This window comes from Raphanus sativus, chromosome 1 (assembly GCF_000801105.2).
Source record: "Raphanus sativus cultivar WK10039 chromosome 1, ASM80110v3, whole genome shotgun sequence".
NCBI lineage: Eukaryota > Viridiplantae > Streptophyta > Magnoliopsida > Brassicales > Brassicaceae > Raphanus > Raphanus sativus.
This window is the reverse complement of record NC_079511.1, coordinates 16,240,046-16,264,093: the sequence shown is the minus strand read 5'-3', so window position 1 is coordinate 16,264,093 and position 24,048 is coordinate 16,240,046. Positions and strand designations below refer to the sequence as shown.

The 24,048-nt window shown below is 32.6% G+C and overlaps 2 protein-coding genes and 1 pseudogene across 4 annotated transcripts; 1 reads left to right on the top strand and 2 right to left on the bottom strand.

Moving 5' to 3' along the window:
* Positions 1 to 5,508: 5,508 nt before the first annotated feature.
* Positions 5,509 to 8,668, bottom strand: LOC108833209 (probable choline kinase 3). 2 transcript variants are annotated; one of them, XM_056986717.1, is made up of 8 exons: positions 8,531 to 8,668; positions 7,592 to 8,011; positions 7,111 to 7,232; positions 6,838 to 7,039; positions 6,644 to 6,764; positions 6,523 to 6,570; positions 6,347 to 6,447; positions 5,509 to 6,259 (listed from the first exon to the last, which is right to left on the bottom strand). In XM_056986717.1, exons 2-8 carry the CDS (start codon positions 7,949 to 7,951, stop codon positions 6,143 to 6,145), a joined length of 1,071 nt encoding a protein of 356 aa, XP_056842697.1. In that variant the 5' UTR covers positions 7,952 to 8,011; positions 8,531 to 8,668; the 3' UTR covers positions 5,509 to 6,142. The 2 variants fall into 2 exon arrangements, with proteins under 2 accessions (XP_056842697.1, XP_056842698.1); XM_056986718.1 differs by lacking the exon at positions 8,531 to 8,668 and adding an exon at positions 8,243 to 8,382.
* A 110-nt stretch (positions 8,669 to 8,778) lies between these two features.
* On the top strand, positions 8,779 to 11,702 carry LOC108833297 (probable S-adenosylmethionine carrier 2, chloroplastic). 2 transcript variants are annotated; one of them, XM_056986725.1, is made up of 12 exons: positions 8,779 to 8,912; positions 9,002 to 9,059; positions 9,411 to 9,521; positions 9,609 to 9,691; positions 9,829 to 9,905; positions 10,024 to 10,114; positions 10,304 to 10,357; positions 10,431 to 10,526; positions 10,652 to 10,741; positions 10,823 to 10,936; positions 11,251 to 11,331; positions 11,456 to 11,702. In XM_056986725.1, exons 2-12 carry the CDS (start codon positions 9,002 to 9,004, stop codon positions 11,570 to 11,572), a joined length of 972 nt encoding a protein of 323 aa, XP_056842705.1. In that variant the 5' UTR covers positions 8,779 to 8,912; the 3' UTR covers positions 11,573 to 11,702. The 2 variants fall into 2 exon arrangements, with proteins under 2 accessions (XP_056842705.1, XP_018462260.1); XM_018606758.2 differs by having other exon boundaries at positions 8,856 to 9,059.
* A 3,714-nt stretch (positions 11,703 to 15,416) lies between these two features.
* On the bottom strand, positions 15,417 to 17,035 carry LOC108846643 (aspartic proteinase Asp1-like; annotated as a pseudogene).
* Positions 17,036 to 24,048: the final 7,013 nt, after the last annotated feature.

Below are 24,048 nucleotides of genomic sequence, written 5' to 3'. Positions count from 1 at the left end.
AAAAAAAAAAACAAAGCCTATTCCCCATGATACATCTTGCTTATTATGTTATCTTGTCATAATTTGTTCACTAGTCTTTCGAACATATGTAGTTTGTATATTGTCTAATATAAATTCACCTGAACAAAATTATATTAGAATTTAGAAGTAAGCTACTACATTTGCTGTAGAAAAAGAATTTTGGAAAGACTAGATAGCCTGCTAGGTCCCAACCCAAAACATATAAGAAAACAAGAACACTAGTGTTTCCATGATAGTTTTTCTATCTACCCTTCTTATTAGTTTTCATCAGTTTTAAAACAAAATATATACAGCTTCTTCAAATCAGGAAAATATCAAAGGAAGTACTTTTTTGATAACTCCGTTATGAACAAAAAAATCAATTCTCATTGTAGTATGAACTCTATAAATTAATATCGGACAGACTAATAAATTTTTCTGAGGTCAAGTTGTACCATTGCAAAAATGAAATGCCTTTATACGATTATAGAATTTTGAATTTTTGAGAAATTATATATGACCATTTGATCCAGTTAAAATCACAAGTTAATAATTATTATGTACAGAATTAAGATAAATGATAAATCTTATATACACAAACAAAATTGTATTGTAAATTTGTTGTTTCTTCAAAAAAAAATCATTTCTTATATTTAGTTCCAGAATTTTTTATTTTTACCGGATTACAGCTGAACATATATTTGTATTCTAGGATACATATCATTGATACTAAAGTATAAAAATAATATAATAAAAGAGTTAAAAGCTAAATCTATTAAATTTAATCAATATAGAATACCAAAAATTTATTTGTCTTAATTTTAAATATATATATAAACACTTTTTCTCATGAAAGCACATCATCAACTAAAACACCCCAATTTGACGTTTCAGCAAAAAAAAAAATTAAAGTTTAAGAAATCTCCAATATTTCTTACTCTCTTATTTTTTTGGAGAAATTATTAAAACAAAACATCAGGTAGTCCATAAATACCTTTTACTCAATAATTCAATTTTAATTAAAAAAACTAATAATTAAGATTATAAATAATTATTTAAAATAATTTCTTAACAAATAGTAAAAATAATAAATTGGATAATACTAATATATGTATATTTTATATTTTAAAATTTTATTTTATTTTATATTAAATATTTTATAGTCAATACTATCATTTATATGTATTCCACATTATTTTAATATTAATATTATGTTTTGAATATATATACTTTTATTTATTAGTTTGAAATGAATATGGAATTTTATTTATCATCTATATCATTTAAGTACACGTAAATAAACTTAAAAGAATATAAAGTATTTATCATTTTTATATTATGAACTAAGAAATTAATATAGTTAATCAAAAATAATAAAATATAAATTTAATTATAGTATTAAATTTATAATAAATGTAAAGTTTTCAGTTCAAAATAATAATTTGGATAAGTAATTTGATTTAATATCTAGATTTATGGTATAATAATATTTTAATATTGTACTATTTAATTATTTATTTTCAGTAAATTATAACAAAACTGTTAAGATTTAATGATAGTTTTATTTAAGTATTATTTATACATAATTTTCGACTAAAAAATTTACTCATTTGTATATCAAAACATAGGCACATTACCATTTCATCAATTGTATTATGATATTTCGTTAACCACAACGAGACTGAAGCTTAATATTGTTACAACAAGAAGTTTTAAGGCAAAAACATGATAAAATAAAGCAAAATCAACCACAAAAAGAACTATATACCCAACGTAGAATGTTATATCTTCTCATGATGCCACCCATCAGGAGGTTGTCTAAAAATTTGACATCTATTCGTAATTTTTAAATTTATTTATTAACTACTGTATCTTTTTATTTTTATTTTATACTAAACATATTGATAAAACATTTTAAAATGTATAATTCCTTTTTAATTAATTATTTATTTTAATCTAATAAGCATTTGATAATTAACACGCTATCAAAAAATATTTTAATGAATAATACATATTATAATCCAAAATACACAACCTGTAAAGAATAGAAATAATTATAATAACAAAAACAGGAATATCCATTTATGATATTTTTTCATGTTTTATCAAACACATTTCAAACAAAAAGTAAGAATGGATTTTTGCAACTACAATATAAATAGTCAAATGCAAAAGTAATCTACGATTTTTTGAATTTTTTATTTTTTTATTCATCCTAAAAGTTCAGGGCATTCACGAAAATACCATTATTTCTCTTTTCAAAAATGTTTGTTTTATTCAATTATTCCTATCTTTCTTTTTTATTTACAACATTATCATTATCGTCAATATACCAACCACTATGAATAATCAATTTCAAAAACTAAATGTACTGAAAATCAACATTTACATCTTTATATTCTAACTTTTTACACACAAACAAATCATTTCTCTTTCACTTCCTCTCTTATTTCATCCCAAATTCCAACTCTTTGATTTCAATATTTCTTAAACACACTTGGTCAAGAAACGTGTAGAGAACTTTCATTAAGAAGTTATGTGTGCATGGAGAAGTTAAACGTGACCTTTACAGATCTAAGAATGATCTTTCAATTTTTCATATCTGTTTTGCGAAAAAGATTTCTTTGGAATTCTTCTCTATCGATAAGTTTTTTGGAGAAGTCTTCTAATTAATGTATATGTTAGTTTTATAATTTTCTTTTAATTTTTTCATAGAATATTTTTTTGAAGTTTTCTAACTTTTCTTTGTTTAAAAAGACCATAAACAGTAATCTGTTTTATCCAAAAAAAAAACAGTAATCTGAAGATTTAATTTGTTATAAAAAAAATTTCTCGACAAGTCTTTTTTACTGTTATATGAAATGTTTTCGCTGTCACCAGAAATTTGAGTAGGTTAATTTTGCAATTGATAATAAATAGTAAAACATTAAATATTAGTTAAAAATATACATCGGCAAATTCGGGATGTAATTTGCATCTATGGCCCGAGACATATTGCTCATCATAACTAGTATATAATCGGCAAATTTGGGATGTTTTCATTTCATATGTTCAGTTTCTCTATTTAGTTTTTAATTAAATACATAAATTTTGCACATACTTCATAACCAACATAATATATTACTCCCTCCGTTTCAATATAATTGATGTTTTAGAAGGATAATTTTGTTTCAAATTAGATGATGTTTTGAGATTTTAAGGTTAACTTTAACTTTATTGGAAACTGTTCAACCAATTAGATTTTATTGTCTTTTTTATTATTGGTTAATTGATTCTAAAGTAATTTTTTAAAATAATTTTTTTTAGAAAAATCTAGTTTTCTTAATCTTTGTGCACTAAGTCAAAATATCAAGTATTATGAAACAGATGGAGTATTTGTTTTAAAAATTATTTGCAGCAAAAATGATAACAGGAGCGATCATTACACTCGTATGTGTGGCAATCTTTATAAGGAAGTCAACAGTAGAATACATGCCACCTATGCCAACACCAACATATTCGTCCTCTCCATTTGAAAGCAGCATCATTCGTTCGAAAACATTTGACGTACGGAAGATCGTAACAAAGGTGTTTATCTTCTTGTTCGTTTCTATATGTGCTTCTGTTGGAATCTAGAAAAATAAACGTATGTATGATTGCTATGTATCTGTCTTTATTTTCCGAACTTATCCAAATTAATAAACCACATTGAGTTTGTTTTCTTGATTACTGATTTTCTTTTCTTTTTACTTAATTGTATTTATTGATTGAAATTGTTGGGGACAAAATTAGTCATGATGAAATCAATACCTAAAAATCCCTGGAAAATATTTCTAAGAACAAAATTTTCCATATAATTTTTTTAAAAAGTTCTCAAATTAGAAGATCCAATCTCTTCAACAAATAATTTTCGGAAAACAAAGATCCAACCGTCTCAACCACTTGGGGAAGGCCAAGACTCGGTCCGTCTCGACCACCTCGCTGGTGGCTAATCAGCAGCATAGCATTTAGAATTGCATTTTAAAACCAAAGAAAATCATTTTTAAAGCACAGTTTACATATGCTGTCCAAGCATATAAATATATTTCCCGTTTTATTGCATTTCGGATTTGCATCTTTCATACAACATATAATGTAGTTTAATTTAAATTTGGTTCAGGTGTTATGTATTCCTTTGATGTTCTCATTGCATAATTTGCATCTTTTAAGGCACATTGGAAGAAAAAAAAACCTTGGCAGGATGATCAATACATGTCTGATGAGGATGATGACTATTTAGATGATCAATGGACAAAAGACTGCCCAGACTTTGAAGAAGATCCAGATGGTGGAGATCATGAACCATAAGCCCCAGACCCTTACCAAGATGACACCAGCTCCATTAATTGGTACAGAGAAGAAACTGAATAGGAAGATCATTGAGAGGAAGACCATGAGAGCCAATAATGGCAGGAAGAGTGATTGTAATTACCCTCAAGAAGAAAGAGTCTTATGCTGAAGAAGAGACCTCTAATGAAATAGATGCATGTGTTCAAGTCATGCACTCTTGAGGAAAGAAATGATGAGTATGAGGTAAGATTTAGGAGATTGATTGACTTGGATTGAACAAGCACATGAAGAAGAGGAAGTTTGGCAAGAAGAAATATGGCCTGAGGAGAATCAAGGAAGCATAGACATTGTTTCAATGGAGAAACAGAGTTTGGATCAGAGGAAGAAACATAACCATGAGAACATCACAAAGGTGAAGAGACTGGTTTTCAGAACCGCCCATGAATCAGATCAAGATGTTGAAGAATGGCAAGATGGATCTTAGCAAGAATACAAAAGCCAAAGACCAATCGAAAGAAGATCATGTCCAGAAACTATATCAGCAGAAACCATGCTAATGAAATAGTTCCACTCAAGACAGGAACTCAATAGAAGATGAGTTCTCTACAGAAGATCAGACCTCAAAAAAACTTGTTAGTTATTTAAAGGAGTTTTACAACTAGATAAAAAAATAAGGCAGATACGTGGCCTACTACTCCAACAAAGGAAGAGCCCCAAACTCCGAAGCACAAGCAAAAATTAAGAAGAATATTGATCCACAAGGAAAAACAGTGTGCATTGTAAGTCTTCCGAACTTTCAAAGTTAGCTAGCATAACTTGTAATAGATGTCATTTAAGAGGTCATTATGCTATAGTTTGTCCGACTAGACCAGTGGAGACTTACCACATAATAGAAATCAAACTGATGCATCTAAGGATAATCTAGCTAAACGAATCTCTGAGATTTTTATTTCTAATATGATGCACTTGTGTTTTTCCAAAAGAGAGTATACATGGCATAATAAGGAGTCAGAGGATATAGAAGTTGAGAGAGAGGAAGAAACGTTGAGGAGCAATGTCTAGAAGCAGCCTCATTACAAGCATGTGAGATGATCAAATCTCGGAACAACACCAGCTCCTAAAGTCACTGGTCCCAAAACAGAGATGCTACCAACCTTCACACTTGCTATCCTAGTAAGTAAAACCTATGAAATCATTCAATATTGGAATAACCATTTAGCTAGTCATAGTTAAGAAAACACCACGAGCCAGATCTTAATTTTGGAACAAAGGGAAAAACCAGAGACACAGAAGGAGATTACAAAGTATTTTCAGATAAAAAAAAAACAAGAAGTTGACACAAGCAACATTCTTACTACAACATAGATAAAGTGATGTCCTTGGATCCACGATATGAGAAACATCCCTTCCACTTTCTATCAGGCAGTCAAGTTCTCCACTCCTTAGGGCATCAAGGGGATTAAGAAAATTTCCAGCTCTTGCTATCAAACAACCTTAAAGGATAAAACCAAAGTCTTATAGTAATTACAACAAAAAAAAACTCTAATCCCACATACAGAAGAGTCGGAGGTTAATGAACTCAACCAGCTGCCATTGGTCCAAGGGGACTCCAACATGAATCTCAAGATAGACTCGAAACTCCCAAAGGTCTAAGGCAGAGATTAATGTGGTAGTAGTTCGAAAAACAATCTGTCCATCAGGGTTGTTTAAGTCCTTGACAGCTCGGTGCTTACATCAACTTCTAACTTCTAAGCTTGACTTCTTCATTGATTTTTAGAAATTGGATAGATTTGGTAACAACTTTTAGTTACAACATTTTTGTGTTTAAAACAAGTTATTCGTACGTCTTACAGGAAAAGGATCGCAAGAGCTGGGGTTTTCGAAGCCGGTACTGTTTGAATCTCTGTCTTGAGTACTCAGCGTAATCGAAATCGATCTTGTTCACATGTCCCTGCACAATGACATTCACATTTCAGAACATTTTTCTTATTTGGTTTGGTAACATTATATCAGGCCTGGAAAAAGGAAAAGATCTTACAGAGATGATTCCCCATAATCCCCAGAAGAGATGGCTTGCCAATGTGTACTTCTCAGCATCTTCCAAGAGCTGTTCTATGTCTTCTTCTCTATGATCCTCCCCTAACAAAATAACCAAGCGCATTGGTCCACTTATGACTAAAAGAAGAAGGAACTATGATTCCTTGAGAAACTAACCTGAAGATCTGAGATAGTTATGTATGAATCTCCTCCGTTCTTCTTCTCCTGCAACCCAAAACCAATCGGTAAGAAGTCAGAACCACTGAGAAGTAAAGAAAAACTAGTCGCTAGTGAATACCTGGGTATAGAGAATAATAATCCAAGATATGGGGAGTGTCAGAATGGTAATTTGCAGCCATTTCACAGAAGTGATTTGCTATGTCGTATGCAACTGGGTTATAACTAGCGTACTCGTAGTCCTGTTATAGAAACTCAGGTTAGTTAATGCGTGATGATGATATTTTTTTGTAAGGGTAATGAGAAACAACTTACAATGATAGTAATGGCATTGGTGTCTTCATCAACCATGAGGTTACCATACTGCAAATCATTGTGACAAAACCCAATCTCCTGATTCTTATACTCATATTGCAGCTCATGTTCCAGCAAGTTGATCTCAGCTTCAATGTTGTCTAGACCAAACTCCGCTGAATCTTCAGGTGTACACAGACTCTTGGCTTGTCCAAGCCAATTCCTGTTTTTTTTAAAAAGATTTATGTTATTGATTTGACCACTTTAGTACGGAAAATCACAAAGATTAGTTACCTCATCCTATTCCAAAGGAGTACATTTCCATCACCAGGGACCTTAATACCATGAAATTCTCTTAGCTTGGCCGCAACAAGAGCAGATAGTTGCGGATCACGTAGATCAACGGTCGATAAAGTCTGTTCAAAAAATCATAAAAAATTCACTTTACATAGATTAACGGTCGATAAAGTCTGTTAAAAAAATCATAAAAATGCACTTTACATAGATTAACGCAAATCATATGTTGATGAATCAAAATGACTATCATCAGCATCTCAGCCAGTACACAGCTAAACCGGGTATACTTCAATTGGTATTTTCCGGTTCGACATTGACTCAAAATTCAAAATATCCAAGAAGAATTACAACAAAAGGGTTAATGATATCTCCTTCAAAGTTAAAATCAGACCAAACACTATCATGTGCTTGGAGTTAAGATCAGGTTTAGTTAGTGGATTATTGCGCAAGAAATCTGGAGTGCTACAGAGGAACATACCCGTGCATGGATAAACTCCTCGATCCGACCGCCGGAAAACCGACCAAGGAGTCTAGGACCGTGACCGTATCGAGAGACAACCTCGAAGGTACGAATCTCATCTTTCCTGTCGAAGAAGCGATCGACTCCGTCGCCATAAACGCGAACAAGAAGCTTCCTGTGGTGAAAGTTGTTATCCTTAGTGGGCCAATTCACCATGAAAACTTGGTTAGTCATTGCACCTTTCATGGGTTTCACCTGAATCCTCTCGAGGTCTTCCACTACGTCTCCCCATTTTCCCGAAAGCGTTTGAAGTACTTTCCGTAGGCTGTCTGGTGATGAAACTGGGATTAAACCCAACACTCCTCTTCCTATGCCCATTATTTCTTTTCTCTCTCCTCAAGTTCTGTGATGTCTTGAAGAAGCTACGACAGAAGCTCTCTGCTTTACGAAACATTTTGGAATTATTACAGATTACGAAGAAAACCAGAAAAAAAAACAAAGATCGAGAGTGAGAGGGACAGTTTCGATTTTAATTTTAAAGACAGGTTGAAGTTGAAATGACCCAGAATACAAATGCTGCAGAAATTTATATTTGACTGATTGTCTTAAAACTTAAAAACCCTAAATATTTAAAGGATTAAAAAGTAATTATACAAATCACAATCATACCTAGACTTCCAAAAAGTCCGAGTTACTATGTTTCTTTTAAAAAGTTGACTTGTAAGACCAGGACCAAACCGTGATCAACTTGATATTTCTCAACAGTGTAATAAATATAGAGACTGAATTTTAAAAGACACAAATATCTGGTGTGAAGTTATTTTATATCGAAAAGGTAGGGATGGATAGCAAATCAGAGGGCAGGATTGAAAGAAGGACAAGTTTCCCTGATACAGTGCATGCTGAATTTTGAAATCGACCATAAAGAAGAAAAGAAATGGGAATACGAATCTTTACCTAAAAGATTGCAGATGTGAGGATAATTAATTCTGGAAATATTATTATTGGAGAAAACGAAGAGAAACTCTCTCTTTGAAGAATACCATTGACAAAGAAAGTGTGGCATGTGTTATTATCTTGGTGCCTTTGTTGGAGATATGTTTTTGTGACTTTGTCAGAACTCAGAATCAACACACACACACACATCCGATTCCATTTTTCTTTTTGTAAAGACAATTTAAAGGGTGTTGATTAAAAGGACCGGTCGAACCGGCTGGTTCGATTTGAATAATTAATTTCCGCTTTTCGAGGAGGGTTTATTGACTAGAAAACCCCTCTGTGAGACTTCCGCCACTGTTGCTCTAGGCTCGCTCGCTCGGTTGCTGTGTAAATTTTGGGAGTTAGATTAGATCTTCATCTTCCATCTATCGTTTGATTCTTCGCATTTTTTTTTGTTTTTTGTTTTTTTTTTGCATTTCTTGTAATTAGATGGATCGTGGCATTGTTTCAAGTAGCGGAGATGAAGGATCTCAGACAGCTTTGCCTGGTAAAATTTTCCCCTTCTACTCAACCCGATCTCCCTCTCATACTTTGCTCGCTCTGTATTTACATTTTGGTGGAATCTTGACACAAAGTTTATTTTTTTTGTGCTTCCATTTGAAGACGTCGCTGTTCTGAATTTAAATTTGATTGACCACTAAAAAACAAAACAAAACAAAACAGAACATTACTCTTTTTCTTCTGTAAATTACTAAAAGTGGTTTGATCAAACTCCTGAGAAACAATTTTAAGACAAATTGGCTAAGTCTAGTGAACACATGCCTTCTCTAAATACAATCAGTTTCGTCGCAAAGTATACATTTTTAATTGATTCTCTTCATGTTTATGCTAATCGTAGATAAATTGGCATTCAAGAATATTAATAATCCTATCAAGAAGCAGACCAATGGTTGTGGCACAATCTTTGTTAAACAAGATGATCCATGCCATTTCTTGCGTCTCCTTTATGGTACAGTTGCAAAACAACATCTTAATGAGACTGTTTATAGAGAAATACCAATTTTATTTTTAATCTGATGAACTGTGTTGTTTGTAGAGAGTCTAATAGCAGGAGGATTAGCTGGTCTTGTTGTAGAAGCTGCTCTATACCCAATTGATACAATCAAAACTCGAGTCCAGGTACGTTTCTATAAGCTCCTTTTCACAGTTGTGGGAAGAGTCTCACTACGGCGTAGAATGTTTCTTTGCTTGCATGGAGAAGCCCCAATGTTTGACTTTCAGTTACTAACTGTATGTTTGTTTGGCACATGGGGTAGGTAGCTCGAGATGGAGGGCAGATTATATGGAAAGGGTTATACTCTGGTCTTGGTGGCAACCTTGCTGGTGTCTTACCGTAAGTATTTTAGTCAAAAAAGGAAAGAAGAAGAAAAAGACATGCTCTTACTTGATTGAAACGCTTCTGACACTTGTTTCACATTATAATAATGTTCTTTTTTCTTCTTCATGTGTAGTGCTTCTGCCTTATTTTTCGGTGTATACGAACCAACCAAACAGAAGCTGCTGAAAGTTCTACCTGAAAAGTTTAGCGCGGTTGCACATTTGGTATGTACAAACTTAAAAGACTCCTACAATAACGCATCAATATCAGTGCCTGACTACTATTTTTGCATAAAGATGCATGTTTTCTCAGGCTTTGTACATGAGGTTCAAAACTTACTGATCTGAGACAGATGCCCTTAGAATCTAATGTACTCTGTTGATATATTATAAGTCTTAGTGAGTTTGAATCAGGCTGCAGGTGCTTTAGGAGGTGCTGTTTCATCTATTGTTCGTGTACCAACCGAAGTAATCTTCTTTTTATTATTCTGAATTGGTTTTATATGCTTTGTATAAATCATCTAATGGGAAACTATAACAGGTTGTTAAACAGCGGATGCAAACTGGACAATTTGCTTCGGCACCTGATGCTGTTCGACTTATTATAGCCAAAGAAGGATTCGGAGGCATGTATGCGGTATATATATGTTACTTCTTGATTTATAATTCAACTGTTTTACTATTTTTATTTTTGAATTAGCCGTTCAATTAATCACATCTTGTAAGATGAACAAACAATAAAAGCGCTCCATCTTATTTCAGGGATTCGGATCTTTCTTGTTGCGAGATTTGCCTTTTGACGCGCTTCAGTTTTGTGTATATGAGCAGTTACGGATCGGATACAAGTTGGCTGTAAGCTTTTGTTGCTAAGTGAATCTGAACATCTAATTCTGCTAGCTTATGACCGTTAAGATAACGATATGTTTAGAACAGGCGAGAAGAGATCTAAATGATCCAGAGAACGCAGTGCTTGGTGCAGTTGCTGGTGCTGTCACTGGAGTTTTGACCACTCCTCTGGACGTAATCAAAACCAGGCTAATGGTTCAGGTATGTCATATAATAGGTCCCAAAAACTTAAGAGAACAAGAACACAAAGTTTACTTCAATTTTCTTTTCATATCTCATCTCAAATGCATCGACATCTATAAATACATTAAATAACAAGTAACTACTCTACTATCCCCACTAACATCACACGTAGACAATTCCCCTATTATAGGAGCAACACTAATACACGTGCTTTCTTAAACCATAATATTGGTTTAGTCTTATCATCATAACTAATGAACACACACATACTGAAAGAACAACATTGTTCTTCTTGGATGGATTTCCATTTTTCGTTTTTTGACATTTGGCAGGGCGCAGGAAATCAGTATAAAGGGTTCTCGGATTGCGTTAAGACGATATTAAGAGAAGAAGGGTCATCAGCTTTGTGGAAGGTGAAATTCATTTCTGCACTTTTAACACATTCAGTAGGCGTTAACATGATGGAAACTTTTGGGTATATGTTTCTCATATCTGTGCAAAGTTGCTGACAAGTTGGAGACTCTCTGTATTATACAGGGGATGGGTCCAAGGGTATTGTGGATAGGTATTGGAGGTTCTATTTTCTTTGGAGTACTGGAAAAGACTAAGCAGATTCTTTCAGATCGGAGCAGCCAAAAGATTCATAAGGCTTAAACACTTAGATTCTACTTCTGAGTGAGATTCTACATCATTGATGTTCCTGTGGAGATGTTGATTCATTACCTATCTTGCTTGATTTTAAGGTCATGTCTTCTATTTTTCGATCAATTTACACATTTTTATCGTTTTGCTCCATAACGACTTCGTTTCTTCCGGAAGGATTGCGATCTTGCTGTCTTATTAGAATCGCTAGAGAGTGATAAGGAGGAAGACGGCAGATGCCCTAATCTAAACGACGTTAAGATTAAGTCCACATATATCAATTAGATTAAGTCCACACAAATCAATAAGCCCACACATTAAGTCAGCCCACTCCATAAACCCATTTCGTTTTGAAAAAAAAAAGTGAAGTGGGGCCCACCTGATGCTGACGTGTCGCTTCATTAGCTTCTGGAATGAAGACACTGTCCCATTATATTATAGATTCCAAGTCCAATATTATCAATATAATCTATCAAATGACCAAAAAAACCTGGATATTTATTGGGGAAATTTCATAAATACACTTTGTGTAGTACCACAATTCATGTTTACACTTAAAAGGAGGACATTTTTATAAATACACTTCTCATTAATAGTCAAATGACCAAATCACCCCTTGACCTATCTCTTTGATCTTCATTCTTATCCTCACACTCTCTCTCGGGATTCTGTATTTCTGTTGATTTTCCCACCGGAGATCAGCCGTAAGTCCGCCTGTCTCTCTCTCACACGCCGGAGATCAGATGTTGAATCCTTCTCCTGTTCAACTTTCTCAGGGATGATTCGGTCATCGATGCGAGGACCGTTGACGAGTCGCTAGCGAAGATGAGTGTTGGGGATAGCCTCCTCGTCGATCGCCACCCAGAGAAGAGGCTCAAGGCTTCCTTTAAGGTTTATACTTACTAGTGTTTGATGTTTAATTGTAGGAAAATCGATTGGATTGATGTATATTGATATAGGCTTATGAAGAAGCTGAGATGCCAAGGCTGAAAGAGGAGAAGCCAGGTCTTACGCACACTAAGTACAAGGACTTGATTTGGAAGATGTAGAGAAGTCTTCTGATAATCCTCTTAGCCAAGAGTACACTGCAAAGTGCATTACGGTGATGGTGGTGACGAAGAAGATGCAGAGCTAGAAGAGTTATATGACTACAGCAGCAGGTTTCTCTCTCTCTATTCTTCTTCCTCTGTTTTAGTATCTTGTTTATCATAGAAACTGTTTGTTTATATTGAATGTGTGTGTTTTTGTATAGTTACGCCAATGAAGGCGAAAACCAGATGGTTGTAGCTGGTGAATCAGCTAATACGGTAGAGCTATTTGGTGGGTCTGAGCTTGTGATCACCAAGAGAGGGGAGAACAAAGTAACGTCCAGGACTCTTGGGTCTCGAGAGTTCATGCGTTACTACAGAAGCCACCACCGTCTTCTCAGAAACGCATTGTCAACTCTTTAGCCATGAGGTTTGTTTTTGAGACCCATCAGAGATGATACTCTCTTTCTACTCTCTTTTCTTTAGAATCTGATTTGTTGAATGGATGGTTAAACAACGCAGGTACAAAGAGCATGGGTTTGGCAACGGTGCAGTCAAAGGAGGATATAGTGAGGATGAAGGTGATGAGAGAGATGAACAAAAGAGGAGCTAGGATGCGTGTTAAGCTGGGAATGAAGAGCAACGTCATCAGAAATCTGCCCAACAACGTTACGTATTAATATCTCTCCAAACTAGTCTGCTGTTTGGTTTCTGTAATGCTGGTTTATGGATAAGCTTTGTATACGCTCGAAGCTCTCTTAAGCTTATGTATCCGACGTATCTGTCCTAATAGATCCACACAATCTTCTCCTCCCGAATTTCATCTCAGCTCTAAACCATGCTCACGAGCTTGATCGTGACTGGCTTCTCGTTTCTTAATATATTATTAAAGTATAGTTCATTTATAAGAGTTTATAAAATCAGTTTATAATGCTTTATAAGGATTATAAATAATTTATAAATGTTTATAAACCATTTATGAAGATTTAGAATCATTTATAAACCTTTATCAATAGTTTATATATATATATATAAATATTTATATAACTATTTATAAAGGCTTATAAAACCATTTATAAAATATTTATAAATTTATAAGAGCTTATAAAACCTTGTATCAACCTTGTATCAACCTTGTATAAATCTATAAAGTTTATAAAACGCATATAAATATTTATATTACTATTTATAAAGGTTTGTAAAACTATTACAAGAACATATAAACTATTTATAAGAGTTTATACATTTATTTATAAGAGTTTATACATTTATTTATAAGTGTTTATAAATTAATTTTTAAATTATTTATAAGTGAGAAGATGAACTCTTATAAATGATTTAAATATCTGCAGTGTTCTTTTTTAATATCTTCTCATGTTTTAATGTCAGTTGTAAACATTTTCGTTTTAAATAATGAAGATGATTATAATAAGGCCTCACAAGAGGAATGTTTCAGGTGGATTGGCACAACTTTTTCCCAGGTCACTTTCTTGCCTTTCTCCACTTAATACTCGAGAAAACTCACAAACATGTAAACACTAGTTATTAGAAACTGATAGTGACTAAACAAACACAAAAGAAGCTTAATGTATGAAAAAGTAGTACATTATCACCATTTATATGTTAATAAACAATTTATAAATGCTTATGAAAACATTAAAGTTAATAAACAATTTATAAGGTTTATATACGTTTACAAATCAATTTGAAAATCCCTAAATCATTCATAAGAATCTATAACCATTTATAAAGGCTTATAAAATAATTTATAAGAGTTTGTAAAATAATTTATAAGGGTTTACAAGAATATATAAATAATCAATAAGAGTTAATAACAGTCTATGAATCTTTTGTAAAGTTTATAAAAATAGTTTATAAAGTTTGTAAATCATTTTTAAATGTTTATAAATTATTTGTAAGAGTATATAAACAATTTATAAAGGCTTATAAAGAAGTTTATAAAGTCTATAAACAGTTTCTAAATGTTTTATAAAAGAAATCAGTTAGAAGGTCTTTAAATCATTTATAAGAGTTCATAACCATTGAGAAATGCTTATAAGACAATTTATAAGGTTTGTAAAATATTTATAAAGTTATATAAATAATTTATAAGAGTTTATAAAACATTTATAAAGTTCATAATTTTTTTTAGAAAATTTAGAAACTATTTACAACGGCTTATTAATCATTTATAAAGGGTCTATAAACCTTTTATAAAAGGTATGTAAACAATTTGTTTCTTCATGCCTTTATAAAGTCCATAAATCATTCATAAAAATACATCATTTGGTATGATCTGTCTTTCAATCTATTTATGTATTCTTGGATGGATTAATTGTGTTTGCAAGAAGGAAGTATTTATAATGATTAATAAAATTATTTATGTGTGTTTATACAGATTTATAAAACCAATCATATGAATATACAAAAACAGTTTTGTATATAAACAATTTATTATAGTTTATAAAAAATTATGAACCATTATTTATAAATTTTTATAAAGTCATCTGTAAAGTTTATAAAAACACTTGAAAATATTTATAAAACTAGTTATAAGGGTTTATAAAATAATTTATAAGAATTTATAAATCATTTATAAGAGTTTATAAATCTATTTATAAGAGTTTATAAAGTTTATAAAGGGTTTAAATGAATTTATAAAAAAATAATATAAGATTTTAAGGGTTAATAAAAGGTTTTAATGGGTTTTGAAGAGTTTATAAAAAATTACAAAGGTCTATAAAACCATATAAATATTTATATAACTATTTATAAAGGTTTGTAAAACTATTTAAAAGGGTTCATAAAACTCTCTATCTTTTCTTGTGTCAAAGCTCTCTATCTTTCTTGTTCTTAGAAGCATCAGTTCCTGAGAAGAGCTCTCCTATCAAACCAAAGCCTCTCGGATAAGCATCCTCCTCTGACAAATTTCCTCCATCATCTCGACCCACACTGTTTACAGAAAAGGCAGAAAGAATAAACTGCATTATAGCTTTGATGGAAGCAACAACAAGAAAGAAAGGCAAAGCAGAATTCAGAACTTGGGAAGCTTGTCACAGTCTGAAGGAATCCATCCAATCATCTGCTTCTCATTGTCGTAGATCACCATTATCCCTTGGAATGATATGTCTATCACACAGACACACACAGACACACACACACACACATAGCCGTAAGACATTTGATGTCAAAGTAAACATAAAACAAACTTGGTAATATCTCTTTACTTACCCCCAATGATGCTGTAGTTCTGAAGCCCAATCTCAGTTCCGTTTAGAATCCCCAAACACACGTTTCCTTTTTCCTGAAAAAGACAACACACAAACTCTCAGTCTCAGACTCTCAGCCATGGATCATACAGGTCATTTTTTTTTTTGGATACATACAGGTCATATGTGAGACTCACAGTGATGATGAGATATGACTCCGGTTGAATCTGAAACAGCTGACCCTTCTTTCGACTCCCAAACCGTAAAGTAATCGTCTTTAAGTATTTCTTGACATCATGTACTGTTTTCGAAGGCTTCTTGTCTTACCAACACACCGGTAAGCTTTTATCTTCTCTTGTGTCCTTCAAAGGCTTCCCTTTCAAATCTTTTCTTATCTACAAGAGATGCATGGCACACCAAATCAGTCATAAGACGTGGTTAAACACACAAAAACTAATTGAAACTGTCTCTTACAAGATCAAGAATCGCCGGGTATGCTTCGGAATTGAAGTAAATGTAGGAGCTTTCACTATCGAAAATGAAAGTTAATGCCTTTGACACATGTGGTCTTGTCATTAAAGAGAAGCTCTGCTGGTCCAGTCTTATAGTTTTTACTAAAAGAAATCACAAGAGTGTGCAACCAAAAAGAAACTCATTCAAGAATCATGATAACAAGCGATTTCGACAGCTTGTGAATTTCGAAAACTAACCCAAGGTCAAGTGGGGATGCATAGTGGAGCCATTTTTGAGTCTGAGAGGGAACTCATCAGAAACGAGAGTACCAACAGAGGATGCATGATCTGAATACCCAATTTCGTAGTCACACTGATCCTCAGGGTCATCACAAGGTTTGCTCTGAGGAAGGTCAAGGCCAGAACACAAGAGGTGGGAACAAGGCAAAGTGTTGTGATTGGGCTTGTACTGACTATCACGAGGCTGCAAGGGCAAGAGATAGCAATAGAGATTCAAGATATGGTATGACACACACTCATACTAAAAAAAGCAAAGTCAAAAAGGTGTGACCTTAGTGCAACCGTTGCAGGGAGCATCACACGGATCGTTGCAGGGAGCATCACACGGAACCCAAGTGAGGTCACTGCCAGTGTCAATGTCCAAGTCAAAGAGCTTAGGTGGATTTCCTATGTTCAGCAACACATAATAGTACCTGAGATGTGATAAGAAAAAAACATGAGTTCTTGAAAAAAAGACCTCAATGTCATCGTCTCCTGCTGATTCATCTGAGTAAGATTCTTCTGTTTTCTTCTTGCAAGCTTCTAGCTTCTTCTTACAATTTCCATTTAAAAAAAAAAAATGGAACAGTAACCTTTAATAGAATCCTCATCGCAAGCGAAATAGAGAGCTTTTTAGTGGTCCAAGCTTTGTGATACGACGCTGAATCCGTTCTTGGAGTTCAGTAAGTTGATCAAATCTCAGCTCTTTGTAGGTCATCTACACTCGCCACGAGTCCTATGTTTAACCCCAAAATCACACTCTGCAACCCGCACAATATCATAATCACAAAAGAGATTCTTCAAATTTTAATTGAATCAGCCTCACTCACCAGTAACTTGAGTTTCAGTGATTCAATTCCTTCGCTATCTCCCGATGTCTTCGGTTCGCGAAAGGAAACCTCCCCGACGGTTGATTTCACGACGAGGCTTCTCTTTTCAGGTGTAGTGAAGATTAAACGAGACGATCTCGGAGTGGCGATGAGCACCAGATCTCGTCGGACGTTAGTATCGTCGATTCTCGTCGTCGGTATCGTCGATTCTCGTCGTCGGAATCGTCAATTCTCGTTGTCGGAGTCGCAAAGAAGAATAGAGAATATGTTTGATTTAATAAATCAGGGATAGGGGTAGGATAGTACTTTGTCTTATAAAATTTTAATGGTAAAATTGATTAGTGTACTTTTGAAAAGTGGTATCATGAAAATGGTATTAGTGGCAATTTGTATATTAAAAGATATTTTCTCTTAACCACTAAACTTTATTTAAATGTCATTAACCATTACGTAAAAACACACCAAAATCTGTTAATGGAAATGATTTTTCATATTTTTAAATAATAAAAAAATATAAACATATTTAAAATATGGTTAATGTTCAAAATATTTGCTGCTAATGATTTAAAAACAAGATATTTATGTCTATAAAATTGAAATAACCACCCGCACAAGTTGCGCGGATCAAGATCTAGTTACTTTTAAAATTTAAACTTAGTTTGGAAGTTGATATCACTCATATTACCATAAGTAGTTAATTATTTTCTTTTATAAGGAGTTAATTACTTTCTCAAATAATACTTAGGGATCGAATCCACAGAGAGTTCGGACACACATTAAATCTTAAAAGCAATGATTAAGCTAGACCAAATATGATTGATTGAAATAAGCAGTGGTGAACAAGTAATTGTTCAGATGAATTGATTGGGTTTTAGACAATATTAATAAAGAAGTTAAGCCTATGGTTTCTATTCAGGATTTCAAGATTATAGAGGTATGGATACTAAGATGCATGCATGATATATAAGAATTCAACAAAAGCAATAGTTGATCAACTTATGTATTTTTAGACTATCTACTGTCTAGATCCTCAAACCTCAGCTTCCGCTTGTTGGTCTGAAAAAAGTGATCAATTACTCTATAGGAGTATCTATCGATACACCTTTCGTCACATCGATCGATTAGTATATAGGACTATCGATCGATGCACTTCTAGAGAAGCTTTAAGATCGGGTTGAATAATGTCCACTAGTCTTCCTAGATAAACTTCCACATGTTTCTAACAATCCTAGTTCAGAGTATATATTCAGGTAGATGACCAGGCTATTATTTGCCTCTTACTATCCGATGATCAAGGTTCTAGTTAGCTAATATAAAACACAAACATAAACACAATTCTCAAGATGAATATCTCTAACAACTTATGAATTTCATATTTTGGGCTAATCCCTCATATCCTATTTTAACCCTAAACCTAACAAGGTGAATTACTCAGACATAACAAAGTAAAACATAGCAATAGATAAATAAAACTGCATAGATAATAGATAACAAATATGGAGTTCCAAAATAATCTATGGATGAGTTTATGCTCTTCTCTTCAACTCTAAATCTAAAATATTTTGCTGTGAATGATAGAAAATAAGAAAGCGCGTGTTGTCCAATACAATGACAGAGCACATAAATATTAGGTTAAAACTCATTAGGGGCATCTTGGGCTTCATGTCAGCTGTGATCAAAGTGGGTTTCTGCACACTCGTTTTCGGTCGATAGCACTAAGTGTGCATCAATCGATTATTATCCCTCCTTGTTGACCCACATGCATTGGTCGACGGTCAGCTCAGGTGAAATTTCTAAAATACTCTGAAATGCTCCAAATCTCCACTGTACTCCAAATGACTCCTGAATATGAAAACATACTAAATAGACTCTAAAATATAATAATTATATCTTAAAACACTTATGTACCATGGTTGAAAATGGATAATTTCCATAGTATATCAGAGGTTTCAGAAATACATGCTTCTTTTCTTAGTTACGACCAAATATGATGTGGTGGACTTGATTGGTAGATCTGATAATAAAATAGTACCAGTATGTTATATAAAGAACTAGTATTGAAATGACTGAACCGGCTTACCTCTAGTATGTTATATAAGCAACTAGTATGTTAAGAGTACCATCATGATTAGTATGTTAACAGTACTAGTATGGATTACATGATTGAAGTGTCTTATTCGGCCTTAAGGCTAAACTACTTGATCATTATGCAAAATAAAATAAGTAAACAATCAAGTTAGATATAGAAGTATGTAACCGTTTCATCCATAGACCCAATCGGATCAACCGAAAGCAATGGGCGATGGCTTAACTGATCGATCCACTCACCTTAGACATGTGTTCACTAATGCCCACATGCTTCTTTTTCTCCTTTGAATTAATGTCTAGATCGATCTCGAGTGAGTAATCGTAGTCGAATGCCTTCTTTGCTTGACTCCAATTAATTCTTCCCCTTTTCTCGACCAGGTTTCTCCCTTACATTATACCAATTTTTGCTCACTGTTTGGTGTTTTTCTTAAGGAATTATGTGTCCAAAATCGAACCCAAGACTTGATATTTATATTAAAACTCGGCCAAACTACCTTCGAGACGAAAATGTGCTTTTTGGTAACCAAATAGACACATATCCATACGCGCCTCTTCAATCAGAAATTGCTCCAATCACTTAAAACGCTTGCCACACATACTAAGTCTTTGTAAGCTAAGTCCGGACTGGTTCATAATCGAACCATGCTTTACCATTGGTCCATAACGGCCATGAACCCGGCCTAACTGCTGAACTCTCCTCCCAGCTGTGTTGAGCTTCCCACCATCTGGTCCAGCTAACTTAGCTCAAACTGTCAGCTGATCCAACTGAGCTATCTTGACTGAGCTAAGACCTAAGCTCCTTCCAGAATGACCAGCCTATTGATCAATTCATTTCAAGCTCATTCTCATCATAAAATACTAAAAAAGAAATTTCTGGTCGTGGCCAAGCAAGATTTTTCAAAATTCAGCCAAGATTCAACATTTCGGTTTTACAAACTGCCTAGTTTTTTAGTTTCAGTCAAATTCTTGTTTTCTAACAAGTCTTTGCCTAGTTTTCTACTTTCTTTCTAGTTTTTCACACATTTTAAGACTATATAGAGAACTGCACGACCTGAATAATATTCATTATTTTTTTAATCAAAAATCTTTTTAAATATGTGAATATTTTATTCATATTTGAACATTGATTGATAGGACTTCACTTTCTACAAGAAAAACTTGTCCTTTGGTATTATTTGTGTGTTAATTCTCGCGATCAAGGACACTGATACACAAGTGATGATCAATCCATATATCCTCACTGAAGATCATCCAAACTATTCCATCAATCTTCAAGATCAGAATCAACCCAAACTCACTCAACCGTCCGAGCTTCCTTCAAAGAATCAGGGACAAAGAAATCTCATCATAAGGGATTCATCACTTGCCTTTGTGTATTTTTGACTGGCTTACATGTTCCCTTGTCCCATGATCCATATTGACGACCTATCTAGCTAGGATTGAAGATGTTACACTACCATTCAGTGGGTGATCAATCCTTTCATAGTTCAAATCATTTATGGCGCGTAACCTAGATATGCACATAGCCTGTTTGGCACATGAACTTGTGAGCTTGTGGCTATATATTTGACAATAGTCATCTGGTCTAGAGGGCACATGACCAGACCAGATGATAGACTAGTCGATATGCTTAATGAGCATGGATTATTCCTACTATAATGGCCTGAGCTGGTAAGTAAACTTGCTGACTTTCTACATTAAGTATATCATGGCATGGTTGGTAGTAATCACAGAGATATGCATGTAATAGGTATGTCGATGAAGATGGTCTTTTAGGTAAATTCATGTCCGTGCGGCTGTCGAAATGATGTGTTTTGTAGATGGACGAATTCTCCTCCTTTCTTTAGGGTTAGGAACACCATATTTATAGTAGAGATCATGCCTTCTTATAAGAATATCATTAGATAATAGAATATTTCCATTATTCTTGAAGATAATATTTTCTTATTCCAGTAGATTTAAGAAGATTCATTACTATCTAGGCTCGCTACCTTAGCTTGAGCAAGATTTTTATATATCCTTTGGTATGAGGAATCGCTTGATCCGAAATGAACCTGGAACCTGGAAGATGGAAGCTGGAAGCCGGAACCCGAAACAAAAAGATTGGCGTCATGATCTAACCCACAAGTTCTTCTAGTGGATTAATTATCCCTACCAATCTGCCCCTTATTTTTGATTTTATGTTTGAAGGTGAGAACTAACCTAATTTTCTTCATAGGATTTCCGTAGTTGCACCATGGCATTAAGATTCTTGTCGAATTGGAAATAGGATGTTGGCTCGTCTATCAACAGGATGTTAAAACCTGAGCCATTAAACTGATGTAGTGGTAGTTCTTCAGTGCAAGGACACATAGTCTGGAAAAATGCATAGCCTGATTAGATATATATAACCTGGAGAATGAACAAGAATCATTGGTCCAGTATAGACGCATGGCTTAGATTATACATACTTTATAATATAAATATGATTTAAGTTTTTTATTTGAAGTTGTTTTTTTCAAAATATTTTTTTAAGTTATTGTATATCCGATCTAATTTTTATGTTAAGAAAAATGATAACATAAAAGTCTTTTTATTTGGTTTGTTAATATTTTTTTGTTTTAAAATTTTGTTAAAGATGTTAGTTTATTAGTATGATATCATTATTTTTTTACTTTTTATTTTATTATGAATGTTTGTTTATCTGATTTTAATGTTATATATTATTTTTATTTTTACTTTATATTTAATATAATTTATGAATCAAATAAAATAATCCACAAGTAATTAAAAGAATTTAGAATATCCAGATTCCGAGTATTCAACGTTCTATGGATGGAAGTGAATAACAAATATATACATTCATTTGGAACAAAGCGAATCACGAATACTATAAATTTTCTGAATATTTTCTCCTAGTCCAAGCCTACAATTTATACTATTTAGTACTAGTTAAAACCCCTGTTCAAAAACGCGGGTGTCGTTGCTACTAGGACAACTTCCGCCAAAATTTTGGCATAATCGGCCAACTAATCGGGACCATTTAAGCGGCCCATTAAACCGATTAATCGATCCATTAGCCAATTAATCAGTTCAATTCCGACAAAATCGGGCCTAATAGAAATTTTAGTTATAAACTTGAAAGACCGAAGCCCAAATATTTTAACATCTCCTCATCATGTTAACTATATATATAGAGTCACATTTTGCTTCTCTTTTCTCCCATAGACGATGTGGGACTTTGATCCAATACAAACAAAGCAAAAAATATTTACATTTTGCTTTTTTCTCCCATAACCGATGTGGGACTTTGATTCAATACAAACAAAACAAAAATAATAAATAGCAGTTATGGAAAGCATCGAAACCAGGTTACTGATTGTTAGATCAAGTGACTTGGGCGCTAGGAAACATCAAATTGTTTGTGCTATTATATGCATGCATATGTTAATGTATCGATCACATAATAAAAACTCAAAACTAGTCTACATTAATTTATGTTTCAATTGTATGGCATTTACATATGCTAACAATCAACTTCGGTTAAAACAAAAATATATAATAACATACAAAAGTTCTATATTCTAGTATATTTTTTTTAGTTTAAATATTACTAGACTATGATCCGCGCAACCACGCGGATGTTTCATTTCATTTATATATATTTATAAAAATTTATTTTACATCATTAGTGATATATATTGACGTTAATTATATATTTAAATATTTATATAATTATTTTAAATATAATAATTTTATAGTTTACATGTCGTAATTAATAAATTTTTCAAACCGTCACATATATTTATTATTAAAGGATTTAAAATATACATGAAACATAATATTTTAAAATCAATTTGTATTTAGTTTATGTTAAATTCTTACTTCCACTTCAAAATCTGGATTACCTTTTAACAATTTTATGTTTATTTATTTTAGATAATATATTGTTATATATGTAAGTTTAAGATATACTAATTTGTAGACATTTAGTTTATAATTTACTATGTGATATCCCTTTTACTAACATACTATAGTATTTTAAGATAAGTATTTATATTTATAAAAATAAAATATGTTAATATATCAATTTAATATAATTTTATAATATTTAGTTCATTACAATAATTATTTTAATGTGAAAGACTATGATTAGAAAATAAATAAAAATGTGATAGAATTATTATTTTTGTTTTTAAATGATAAATGAGCATAAATTAATGTATAGCAGTATTTTAGTATTAATTACGAAATTAGATGAAATTACTGAGATCTGGTTAAAATATTTTTCAAAAAAAAATTGTTGGAATCTTTTTAACATATATATATATATATATATAATATCTAAAATGAAAATATATCAAAAGATTTTATAATTAAAGTAGTTACATAGATATAATAGATATAATGTAAAATTAAATGATAGGTATATTTTAATTAATGACTTTCTAGGAGATGCTCCATTTTAAATATCACAAATGAAATAAGTCATGACTTCTCTTTTAATATAATAGATGTATTACTAATTTTTCTTATTTTATTCTACAAAAATTATTACTAATATTAACTTAATATGTTTACAAATTATTTAAATAGTAAAAGAAAAAATAGTCTATTTGAAAG

Coding starts and splice junctions, on each gene's coding strand:
- LOC108833297 (XM_056986725.1), top strand. CDS start 9,002: ATGGATCGTGGCATTGTTTCAAGTAGCGGAGATGAAGGATCTCAGACA. Junction 9,522..9,608: donor TTTCTTGCGTCTCCTTTATG/GTACAGTTGCAA, acceptor TGTTGTTTGTAG/AGAGTCTAATAGCAGGAGGA. Junction 10,742..10,822: donor GGATCGGATACAAGTTGGCT/GTAAGCTTTTGT, acceptor TGTTTAGAACAG/GCGAGAAGAGATCTAAATGA.
- LOC108833209 (XM_056986717.1), bottom strand. CDS start 7,951: ATGGGCATAGGAAGAGGAGTGTTGGGTTTAATCCCAGTTTCATCACCA. Junction 6,448..6,522: donor TAACTATCTCAGATCTTCAG/GTTAGTTTCTCA, acceptor TTATTTTGTTAG/GGGAGGATCATAGAGAAGAA. Junction 6,260..6,346: donor GATTATGGGGAATCATCTCT/GTAAGATCTTTT, acceptor GTCATTGTGCAG/GGACATGTGAACAAGATCGA.